Below are 13,288 nucleotides of genomic sequence, written 5' to 3' on the forward strand. Positions count from 1 at the left end.
AGTGAAAAATATATTAAAATTATCAAAAGATTCTAGATCACATGATGCGTGCATGTGATTAAAATATATTAAGATAAAACAAGTGGATTTAATAAAGTGAGTGCATGAGATTTAAAATTAATAAATTAATTTAAAAATAGTCAAGTGAATATTAAATAAATTAATGTGCATTATTTTAATATTTATTCACATAGGAGTATGCGAGCTCTTGGGAGTTGTCATGTTGACAACACGAGTTTGCACTCTAATTATGCACATGTTGTCTACACTTAGGAGTTAGCACATTATTTGAGCACATGGTGTCTACAACATTCTAGACACCTCATCATCTTTATCTTCTTATCATGGAAGTTATGTGCTTAGTTGTCATGCTTATCTCTTAGTTCTTTCTAGACACATTCTAAATGCATCTTAGAGGCCTTTATATAGAAGCTCTCCTAGTGTGTATAGTTATCCTCATATGCTTCTACAAGCACTCCTAGCCACTTGGGGGTTTCGGTTCTTGGAGGAATTGTGAATGTTGGAAAAGGAAGAAATTTTCGAAAAGGATAAGGTTCTAAGAGGAGGAGATTGTCTACAAGTTTATGAGATGTAGCGAATTAACATCAGTGTCCAGGTAGGCACTCATGATTATTTTGCATATTTTATTAAGCTCTTTCTCTTCCTGTCTTCATCGTGTCTGTTATGTGCGTCTAAATAATTCTCTATGAATGAATCTTCAATTTTGTAATTCAAGCATGCATATTGTTTCATCTAGTTATGAAAATTAAAAATATTATTGTAATCTTCCCTTAGTAGAATCAAGATTTGGAAATTGATTCGGATTTGGGTTCGAATTAAAATAAAATTTTATTATTTTGCATTAGTTTTATATGATTTATTAACTAATTAAATTAAATTAAATTAAATTAAGATTAGTTAATAGTAGAAGAAGTGTAATTAATTATTAGTCAATTTAAGTAAATGAATTTTTTTTAATAAGGAAAAATTAAAAGAAAAGAGATATTAATAAGTGTTTAGTGGAATTAAATTATTGAATTATTAATGAGATTGATTTTACTTAAAATCAATGAAGATTATTTTAAATAAATGATTGTCCTTGAAGTGTTTTAATGAAATTGTAAACTAATTATTTGAAGGTTGATAAATATTATTCTAATAATTTGAATAATGAGAGACGCTTCTTGGAATTATTAGTAACATTGATTTTTAGTGAAATAATGCAAATGATTTTATCTAAAAGTCAATGAAAACTAGTGCAATGATTTAATTAAGTAAATAAATATCTTCTGATTATTTTAAAAAATTGTTTTAAAATAATGGAGGGATAATTCTATGTTTTATTCGAAAAAAATAAATGGATTGAGTTGTAGATTAAATGAAAAATCTTATACACTTGAAATGTACTTGAAAACGAAAACTGAAACTTAATATTTGGCTTAACCATGTGATTGCGAAAGCAAACTAAAACATGTGTTTCTATCTTGATCTTTATGCTATCCATGTTTGGGGTTTAGGTGGTCCTAGAGTGTTGACTAGTTAGGATGTCTACCAGAGGCTTGAGAGTTTTGCAAATGTGATGGCATGTTGATGTTATTTGGTCTCGATTTTTTTAAAACCCAACCATGATAATGTGATGGTGTGCTCTATGAGATATTTGTATTTACTGATTGTTATTGCTTTTCAATCTTTTTGTGTGAAACTGAGATTTATGTGTATGAGACACTTGACTTAACGATTTTTGAGTCATCGGTCAGTTATACTTGGGTTACTTTCCAGTCACCTTGATGGAACTGAAGTATTTGTTTTGATCTTGATGATATCATGTTGTGACATGTTTTGACTTGACCATTTTGGAGTCTTCGATCAATATTACTTTGAGATACTTTTCGGCTGCTCATTGAGAACCGATGGATATTATAATTATCATTGGATGCTTTTCAGTTGCTTGTGGAGAACTGATGTGATTACTTTGATTATCTTTATGATGCTTTCCAATTGCTTTTATAGGACTGAGGTGATTTTACTATGATTTTGTGATTTATGATTCTATGAGCCTAGGGTAGGTTATGTACTTGTAGTGTCGGGAAGTGACTTGCAATGGGGGCTGGGGCCCTAAGTGGCTGTCAAGGTAACTCATTGTAAGTTATTTAATAAGTGAAAATATTTACACTAAATGGGGATTAAAATGAACCTAATAAGATAATTGTATGTTCTCGCCCATGTCTTGAGTGCTAGTACAAACTAGGATGGGAGTAGAGAAAATGCTTGGTTGCGACCTTGCATTCCGTAGTATGCCTCGTCAGTATGAGAGGATACTAGTGGCCACATAGGGATCACTAGGGGGTCAGGGTCTATTGAGAGACTACCAGGGTAACTCTAGCATGATCCATGCGATGACACTTTCCCGCTTACATAGTAGGTTTCCTACATGTCTTTGTTGTGCCTCTAGGAACTAAATGTCAGTCTGTATGATGGAACCTTTGAGTTAGCATACTTTTAGGATTTCCTGAACTTAGAAGGTACTTGTGTATGTGATTTGTTATCTTGTGTTATGTGATTTGATATCCTGTTTGGGACTTGAGATTATCTCCTCAATGCGGTGGGAGTGGACCATTTAGGTTCCATGCGGTCGAGTGGTAGTGCTTTTTCACTCTTACCATTTGAGATCCGTCTGAGACATCGTGGCTGATGCATTCCTTGTTGGCATCTATCTTTGTTCTGTTCTTGGATTATGATGGTGGACATGTATCCTTATATTGATGATTAGCATATGATAGATGATGTTGTTTACTTATCTTATGCCTTATTTTGCATGATTAGATTTCTGATGCATATGTTGTAGCATGTGAGATTGCTTTCTACATATGATGATGTATATTTTAGGAGTGATGTCCCTACTATGATAATACCGATGATCTCTTCGGTGACTTGGGATGTTACGCATAGAAGGATGGCTAGGGCCCATGATGGTCTAATGATGCTATTGATGGTTGGGAGGAACTGTGCATTTAGATAATTATGTGTTGTGTTTATGATTTATGGCTATCTTTTACGATGGATGTTTATATCTTCTATGATGATGTATTGTGTATGAAATTTGGTTTCATTTACTTTATTGCACTTGCATCATGGATTAGAATAGGATGATGTACTTCATTTTCACACATGTATATTCTTTTAAGCCTTTCGCACCCTGTGTCATGTACAGTGGATGATTGAGCATTCCAAATTTAATTGCCAGAAGACATTCATAACAAATATGTAATATGGACATTGGACTTTCTATTTATTCTTTCATGTGAATGTGATAGTGGTTAGACTTAGTATTAATTGGATCAAATGTGACTCAACGTCTTGGGATCCTCAAGGAATGTAACTTGTTATGAATGTTTTTAGTTGTATGTATGTTATTACTTCTGCTACTATGTATTTGTTATGAATGGTTTATCTTTCATATTTAAAAAAAAAAATTGTTTGGCAAACTTAGTAAAATTTTAGGTTAATTCTTTGTCACTTGGCGAGGCGTTACAGTTGTGATGATTCCACAGTGGGATTTTATGGGAGATGCATTTTTTCTTTTCTTAATCCTGTTTAGACTAGTGAATTGTCCAGTAAGGAACAAATTTTAAAAACATATGCAAATGAATTCAAGAACTCCTAATCTAGCACATAGAGAAAGTAAACACATCAATCTAACTATCCATAATGTACAGTAATGCTATTCAATCTAGATAAATCAAAATGCTCAACTTGCAAGGAAACTGTGACAAAATTGTACACAAAAATGAGTGGCTTTGCTTATTCAAATTCATGTAAATGAGCATCCAACCCCTCAAACAAGTCATGGACGACCTTAATTACACTAATTCCATCAGTTCCATCAATTTGAATAGTTCCATAACTACTAGGGGTCAAAAAGCAACTTTTCAAGAAATGTTATCAATGACAACTTTTGCAACTTTTGCACCTCCTCAAACTTGTCTTGGACCTTCCAAATTGACGCCTTTTGGTCACATTAGACCTTTTACAACATTTTAACCCTTTTCCAAGGTTTCTCCAATCATTTTGGGCTCCAAGACCAATTTTGCACATTTGGAAGCAATATGAGCAACTTTCGATCACAGGTTGACAATTTGCCTCCTAACCACCTAATTGATCACTCTACCACACAAACACACACCTAGGACCCTAAATGTCCTATACTAGTGACTTTGCTAGAGTCAGTACAAGCCAAAATTGACCTAGGAGAACTAGGGTTTCAATTTGCCTACCCTAGGTGCTCCTACACCAAAACCTTAGGCAACGAGGTTAGAAGGTTGATATCTCATTTAGAAAAAATCTAAGGCAACCTTGGACGAGAAGATCAAGAGGTTGATGCATGTACTCCGAGCTTCAGATTGAAGCCACATTATCATAAATGTTGGTGTTGCCAAGCTTGGGATAAATCCATAGTTTATCACATTCACTCAAGTTACTATGAAATCAAAGTACGTTTGTGCGAGAGACTACGACAAATAATGTTGTGATCAAAACATAGAGAGTTTTTAGAAGATCTGACAATTGGATCTTTGTTAATAGCGATATAAAGGGAGTAGACCATGGAGATGATTTCTAGACAAGGTACATTATCACTAAAGAACAAATGACTAATATTCTCACAAAGTCTCTCACCAAAGTAAAGTTTGTGAGACTAGCTTGGAGTTGTGAAGAATGAAGCCCTTGCTAATAAGAGGGAGACTTGGCATCAATGATTTCTTGAAATGTACTTCATTAGATTCTTCTATGTGAGAGAGAAGCTTAAAGTGGAACCTTTGTTCCACCCTCCAAGAGTAGTTGTGATAGATCCACCCTTTGATATGGTTCACGGTGGATGTCATGTGTGTGACGCCATGACAACACCACATGAGACAATCCATTTCAACTCTATGAAAACTCTTTAGTCATGTGTGACTCAGTGACTTATGGCCCCCCTGTGTACATTATTGAAAGATTATGATCTTTTTAATAATGTACACTTGTATTCACCATTGTAAGGTGACGACTTTACAATGTTCACTATCATGATGAATATCATGCTGACTTGATATCATCCATGTATCAATATGTTCTTAATCAAACAATCATGGTGGATATTATGTGATGTAATATTTGTGGACATGCCATGATATGTTACGGTAGACATTATGCGACGTGATGTCAATGCACACACCATAACTAGGAAATAAGAATGTCATGTGACTTGATGTTATCTATATTCCTTGATATCACGAGTTAGGTGATATCTACATTGATGTATACTTAATTATCTTCCCCAGCTAAGAGGGAGTTAATGTAGGTAGTTTCGGTCGGATATAGGGATCACATCAATGACATACATGCACACATACACTTGCACATAATTCATGTGCTAAATCGAAATTATTGTTCATATACGTTGGTAGAATCCTTCCACCTTATAAGTTAAGTATACTGAAATCTGCACTTCCAGATTATCTCTTGGAGATCGAGTAAATGATCTATTGTTCAATATCGATCAAGTGTTCTCAACACATTGTAAATGGATCAAGCATATAATCTATTACAGTATATACAGATCGAAGGTCTTATAAATAGAATTTGTTTAATGCTAAATAAAGCCCGATTAGTATGGGGTCTGTTAGAGACTTCATAATGAACCTTTGTGTCTCTTCATGAGTGGACATCTCCGCTCATGACATGTTCCTTAGTGGCAATATAAGTATAGAACAAAACAAAAGAGATGAGCATTGAAATTGATAGATGCTCTGCCTTATTTAGAGTTCTGGAATTATGCTTTGATATTCAGTATTTGTTAATACTGAATCTATTTCACATACTTAACGCACAGTGCCATTATATATGGATCCTTTAACAATAACAGTATCATTTAATATTCCTTCGCCTTTCATATTCTATGGTCGTCGGATGTAATCTCATGACAAGTTTCTGCTTAGTGGAGCTTGTATGGTGACTGTTCACTTACTCTTCAAGGCATCCAGAATGGTTCTTTGTAACTGATGGTCTATTCATTTCCAAGAAGACTGTGGAAGGAAAGTCTGCTTAATATTCATTATATCGGTCTTCTTTGTTTTGTAGTAGAATAATTTGTGTGATGAGAAGTTCTGTGAATTAGTGATTAGTCTGATAAAGTGTTTTGACGAGTTCTCTATTTTTATTATTATCACTGATCAGTGGTTCAGTTTGATCTGGTATACAGCTAAATTGTAATCCAATTCATTGTTCGTGCTTCATTAATAAGAGAGAGATCTTTGATGCTGGGTTTTTTCTCCCTTGAGTAGGAGGGTTTTCCCAGGGTAATCTTGGTGTCCCTGTTTCATTATATGTTCTGCTGTTTTTCTATATTCCTGGTTTAAAAGTTTGCATTTATTTACTAACCTACTGTTTACGTTAAAAACGCAATATACTTCAAATAGCAACTTCATGCTGAAAATAGATGGACAGAAGAAGAATTTTGAATTTGATATTTATGTAGATACTCATGGTATGGTTGATCCGTCAAAGATGGGAAAGTGTAACAAAGATACATGATCAAAAAGAAATCACGCTTGACTTAAATGATCAAGGATTGTATGGTGCAGGCATACTAACAAAGCGTATGAATAGCAAATAACAAATGTGAATGTTGATGCAAGTTTTTGAAAATTGATCCTGTCAACGAAAAAACATGTAGATCACACACTGTGTGGGAATAAAAAGTTGAGTTAGCTTACAAATATTGGTCACACAAGTTGTGTGGGGATAAAATGCTGATATGGTAGTTGACAGTGCTGAAAGATCTTTGTTGAGTGTTTTACCCCAGTACTGCCTATCAGATCAGGTCCCACTCACCAATGTTCAAATAACATGGGGCCTTAGCAAAGATGCAAACATGAATCATCTGAAGAACTACAGCCTTAGAGAGGCTTTGCCACTATGCTGCATATTATGTGTTGAAAGAAAAGGTACCAGCTATTCGACAATTTGCCTAACTTCATTATGAAGAAAATTACAATGTGTAAGGATACATACAATAATTGACAATAGAAAAGACTTATGTGAAATGTTTAAAACATGGTGTAACTGAAGCCGGGCAATCAAGGCTGCCTTCAAATGTCTAGGAGATGAACAGAATTAAGTCCATACATTTTCTGAATATTCTGTTTTTTTTTCATGCATCTAAAAGTACTAAAACTATACTCTCTGCAACTAGCTATATGACTTAACTAAAAGACTGGATTAATATATAAGCCTTTCCAATAAAAGGAGGGATACTTTCCTTACAGAACAAGTGATATTCGTTGTACATGTCCCAATGAAGATGCATATCCATCATAACGATTAAGAAATAAAATATATTTATATTGAACTTTGAGAGGGACAAATTAGCAATTACATCCTCATCTCAAGAGCCCAAGCATAAGATAAATTAATGAAACAAAGAAAACTTTGGGGCACATCATATCATGAATACCGAATGCAGGTATGCTGAGCTGTTTATGCTTTTCAAAGCCACAACCACAAACCACTTGTTAATAGTTTGGTACCATCAGGCTTAATATAACAAATAAGTGCCCAAAAACTGGTTCTATAGATGAACTAAAGACTGAAAAGTTCACCTGCATTTTGGATGCCAAACAGGATAGTCCACTATCATATCTATTGTACAGAATCATAAAGAGAGAATTTGCTTGACAAACATCATATGCCAAGGCTTGGGAATATTTGTTACACAAGGGTATCATGGTGCCAAGATTGAACCAATCTGTTGAATTGCATCAGCAGGAATTTCTCTCCCGGGTATGCTAACCTTTAAGAGACTGGAGTACCTGATGAGAAGTCACAGCTTTCTGATTAACAATATAGTTCTAATGAAATCAATTTTTTTAACTGAAAGCAATACCAGATTAATACAAAGAAGGAATAGATAGATACAAATGAGGAAAATAATAGTTAGTAATTTCAATGATTCAGAAACAATAAATAAGGGTCAGTTCAAAGGAGTACTCTGAGAACGAAAATAGAGATTGGTGTTCTCTCACAAATGCATGCAATGCCTGCAGAAGGAGAGCAGGATTAATAATTTACTAATGGAAACTTGCACTCTAAATTTACTTCTCAACATTAATTTTTTGTTGAAACAACGAAATTATGCAGTCTGCCAAGAACAAAACTATACCTCAAATGGCATGTTCAAAAGTTCATAATATGTACGGACACGGTCAAGTCTCTGCTGCACAGCTTCACTATTCATCGCTGAAATTGCAGCCAATGCCTGACAAGAAAGTTTCAGCCTTTCAATTTCATATAAGACCAAATTTCAAGGGCACTAAATTTGAGCAAGAATGTAATAGTAGCAATGATTAATTTATTGAAAATTAACATTGCATATGAACAAACTGAGAAAATTAAGCATTTCAACCACTTAAACCTATAAGCAGGAGTTGGTAAAAGGTCAATTACACTGGGAACATTACTAAAAATGGGTCTTCTAACTACAATTCATGAACCAGATCAGAAAGTATTCTTCTGTCTGCAAGATAATTAAGCAGAACTTTCATAGCAAATTAAATGATAAACTGAAAAAGCAAAAGAATGGCAGGTCAGTGTCATTCGCACGAGTCCTACTCTGTAGAGAGGCATTATCGTAATTGCTATATAATAGTATATCTCCAAATTACAGGAACAAGGGGGTGGTGGGTTGGGGAAGTCAATTTTTCTTCTTTCTGTTTTTCATATCTTTGGGATGGTGGAGGAACAACTATTAAAATAATATTAGAAAACAATATTAATTTTTTTTGTACAGCGACTCCAAAAAGACCTAAAATTAACAATAAGTGAATAAACAAGCCAAAAGAAACTAAGTACAAAATAATTCACTGATACTATAATCCATCTAATAGACTAATAATAGTAGACATACATTAAAAAAACATCATACATGGTACAAAGGTACACACTCTGCAACAAGCTTAGAAATCAGAGTCATCGTCCAATTGATATCTTGGAAATTGTTTGTTCTTCCTTCTCTTCTGAAGTATCCAAATCAGCAATGACTACGTGTTTCATTTGTTTACTGAGTTCTGGCTTGTTCCATGGCATTTTTGGTGTAGGCATGGTGAAACAGCAGGGGATATTTTTCAGGGATATGTCCAAGGGCCATATTTTTGGCAAAGTGGAGATACTGCAACATATATACATATACACAAACTAAAATTTTCCACAAGTTGATAGACAACAGTATAACATCAGCAATGTAACATGGCACTATTAAAACTTAAAAAGGATGCTGGATGATGTCCCAGCACCCTTGTGGTTTTTCCTCTCCAAACTCTCTATGGTTGATTATGGGAAACACAGTTATTAATGGTTTGGTTCCTAAAGCTCAAAGGTATTTTATCTAAATAGGCTAAAGATGATTATTGATAGACATACACTTATATTTGTTATTGGATCCCTAACTCGAATATAAATAATTGTGTCTAGCATGGTTACAGGACCTAAACCAAGATTTATCTTGCTTTAAAAAATTAATTGGTAAAATTAAACTTCTAACTATATTCTTTTTCTTACTCTAATTGAATTTGTGATTTTAGGGCATGATTTACACAGTCCCAAAAGGGGACATTATGAAATGAAATTGCATAAAGGAAAGTAAAAAGGAAGGAAAATTAATAGATCCACCTTGCACAAACCCTCATGGATGGATGTAGAAATTGCTCATACGCATGAAGATGCTTTAATCATTAACGCACTTTAAATCCAAAGAATTAACGTTGGAATGTGAAGTAGAATCAAGAATTCCCTTACGAATGCATAGATCTATGATTGTCACTCCTAGATCTTTTGCCATGCTTGTTTATGTTTGTTGTAATCAATATTTATAATTTAGTTTAATAAATAGTTTTTGTGACTATTTATGATCATTTGGGCACATAAAGATATAGTAGTGCAAATTGGATAATTTTTTTTGCATAAAATTGGAAAATTATCCACACTTCAAACATTGGGGATGCAATGATTCATATTGATCCTTGCTCGATAAAACCATATGCTTGATATGCATGATGGATTTTAATATTGTTTCTCTTTTGTAGTTTACATGGCCTTCATTTGAAATGTTCTCTCAACTTGGTTTAATTCCTTCTACAGAATCTAAATTCTAATGTTCTAATTGATTTTATGTCATTTCTAGTTGACTAGTTTGATCTAAAATGGTCAGGGGTTATTACATCTGTGGGCTATTATGACTTTGGGTTATTTTGTCCTTAAGTTACTATGTATTGGGTTATTTTGGCCGGAAACCTATTTTTTGGTTTTGAGCAGCTTAAAATTGATGGTGAGTGTGATATCCCAACTTTAATAATTTATTAAAATAAAATATAATATAAAATAATAAATAATATAATTATATTATGAGTGAATAATAGTTATAACTTTAGTTATATCTTAATGAATTAATAAAAATATATCATACAATAACAATATATATAATACTAGGCAAGAGCCTACAACACAACGGTAAATTGTGAGCCTCTTAATTGGGAGGTCTTGGGTTCAAATCTACTCAAGCTTAACTAATAATTGAAATAATTAATCACAACAAATAATAATAATAATACTTGGCTTCGGCCTCTTACCAATAAAAAAACAAAAAATATATAATACTAATGTATTAATTATACATAATAATATTTTAATATATAGTTTAGCTAAAGATAAATAAATAAATAAGATCATAATATTTGTTGTAATACTACAATATAGTATCAGTATATATATATATTAGTGAAAATAATAAAATAAATATTAGTTTTCAATATTACCTATATATTAACATTTTAATATGATTATATACTATTATGTGTTAAATATAAATGAGACATATATTCAGATCACTAATGGAATCAAAGAATACATTTTACATATTCACACTATTCATGGACATGATTAAATCTTATCTGATATTTTACTCAGTATGAGAGAGACCGGAAATGGGGTCATCACAATTGGTATCAGAGCATGGAACCTGCCACATTGCGAGATTCATAAATAAATTATAGTTGAGGTATTTGTTTAATAGTTTAGTGTGGAGACAAATAACAATGACTTGAATATAAGTTTATCATAGCACTGAGTGTGCTCAATGAATTAATGCATGATCTTGGCATTGAAAACTTGTACATTACTCTATGCAGGCCCCTATATATATATTTTTGTTTTCTGAAGAATTTCTAAGGCCTGGTAAAATATTTCGGGGTGAAGACTATTGTTGGAAAGAGAAATGTTATTAGTATTTTTATTCTGCAATTTCACCGTCATATATCAGTAAAACAGTGATGGGCAGAGCCCGACCCATAAATCAGCAATGTCAGAAGCAATAATCAAATGGGCAAGCCTTTCTATATTTCATATTTGTTGATAACTCATGATAATTTCAATGAGGGGAGATCGTGATGTCTCCATCCAATCCTTACAAGAAATTATTCTGTGTAAACTTGATGCATACCCATTCCTCTGCAGACTGCAATAAGTTGAGATTAATATTGGAAGTTCATTGCTGGGAATAGAGGGAGGAGTTTGATATAATTATACAATATGGTAAAATATACGTACCTCTATGATGGGACCAAATTCCTATAATAGGAATATGAAGTACTATGTTTGTGCCACTGTAACTGAAGGGATCTAGTGGACATCTGGTCAATTCATCTAGTGAACAGTACGTTGAAAAGAAGATATATTTCATTGCGGAACCTTGGTCATTGCAATTATTAATACATAGAGTAGCCAATAGGCTATAATCTTATATCTGAAACCTAAGTCACAAGGTTCGAGTTTGAGTTCGAATTCAACGACAATGGAGTTCGGATGAAATTCGATAAGGCAAGAAAATCGAAAAAAATTTGACATTAAGTTCGTCTTATATAATTTTCCAAAACAAATGTATACATCATTTATTATTGAATGTTTATGAGTTTCATTGGAAGAACTTAACCATCTTTACTAATAAAATAATAAAAATATTAATAATCATTAAAAATATATATATATATATATTAGTAATCATAAATTTATATACAAAACATTAATGTTTTTCTAATAAAAATAAATAAAATGTATATGATAAATATAAATGTCTTCCTAATAAATATATAAAATTAACATATATTTAATAAAGTTATAAAATGTTAAAAAATACAATAATATTTTTACTATTACAAAAGACTTAAATTTTTTTTATAAACTTAAACCTAAAACATAAAATGAAAATCGTTATAAACTTACCATGGAGATGGCCACCGGGAGATTGAAACCTAAACATAAAATGAAAATAATTAAAACAAAGCGTGGATGGCCGTCGAGAGCTGGGCAAGATTGAGCGCAGGAACGATAAGGTTGAACGAAATGGTTTTAGTGTTCACCCTTTGGATGACGTGAACGCTAATCACATGCTTCAGAATCTTAAATATGATCTGATGCATGCATCTTCATTGTCGTAATAGTTTTATTGCCCTAACCATCTTTTAGTTTCATGCGTTTTTCAACAAACGAAGGGCAATATCCTGCAAAGCGCGGCAATAACATATCTTTTCTGCAAAACGGCAACAAACTTGCTGCCATACGATTTTTTCACGAATTTGAGCGAATTTTATTCATATTTTATGGGTTCGCCAAATTTCGAATTTGATGCCGAAAATTCGGCGAACCCTGTGACTTAGTCTGAAACGTATCAGTTTATGCAAATTTGGAAGCGATTGAGACATAGACCTTCTACCATGATCAATATCATTCAATAGAATCATTAATATTAGCAGATACAAGGAGATACTACACTACAACTGTGTAAGTCGATACATACATATGGTCACGATACATTTAAGATTGGGACTAGACACCAAATTCATACACAGTCACCATTTACTGGATATGCCATGATAATATATATATTTATATATGGCCATCGGAAACACAGTGGATTCCAAAATAGGAATGGAAACTAACGCAGAAATAAAATGCAGTTTTGGAATATGGATTGTCAACATTTATGATATTTGCTATGAATCCAAGGTGAACTGGTAGCTAGCATCTGTGATCTTTGGTATGAATTCAAGGTGGAGTTGGCAAACTTTGTGGTCTTGAAAGTCTCATTAGACTTGATTTGATTAAAAAATTATTAGACAATTTAGTACAAAAGCATTCTCTATAAATTTCATGGACATCGAGGAGAAAGGAGGAGATATTTGGATCACTTGGACACATGCACAGA

The 13,288-nt window shown here is 32.9% G+C and overlaps 1 protein-coding gene across 4 annotated transcripts in view; it reads right to left on the reverse strand.

The window, feature by feature from the left end:
- Window positions 1–7,359: 7,359 nt before the first annotated feature.
- Window positions 7,360–13,288, reverse strand: part of SEC8 (subunit of exocyst complex 8) — a 254,137-nt gene continuing 248,208 nt past the window's right edge. For all 4 annotated transcript variants that reach the window (XM_089788245.1, XM_089788243.1, XM_089788246.1 and 1 more), the window contains exons 25-27: window positions 8,198–8,293; window positions 8,026–8,075; window positions 7,360–7,847 (exon numbers count right to left, since the gene is read on the reverse strand). In XM_089788245.1, the coding sequence (XP_089644371.1) occupies window positions 7,760–7,847; window positions 8,026–8,075; window positions 8,198–8,293 (234 nt within the window). In that variant the 3' untranslated portion in view covers window positions 7,360–7,759. The remainder of the gene's footprint in view (window positions 7,848–8,025; window positions 8,076–8,197; window positions 8,294–13,288) is intronic.

This window comes from Cupressus sempervirens, chromosome 6, assembly GCF_028749045.1.
Source record: "Cupressus sempervirens isolate cs-2001-9-10 chromosome 6, ASM2874904v1, whole genome shotgun sequence".
Classification (NCBI taxonomy): domain Eukaryota; kingdom Viridiplantae; phylum Streptophyta; class Pinopsida; order Cupressales; family Cupressaceae; genus Cupressus; species Cupressus sempervirens.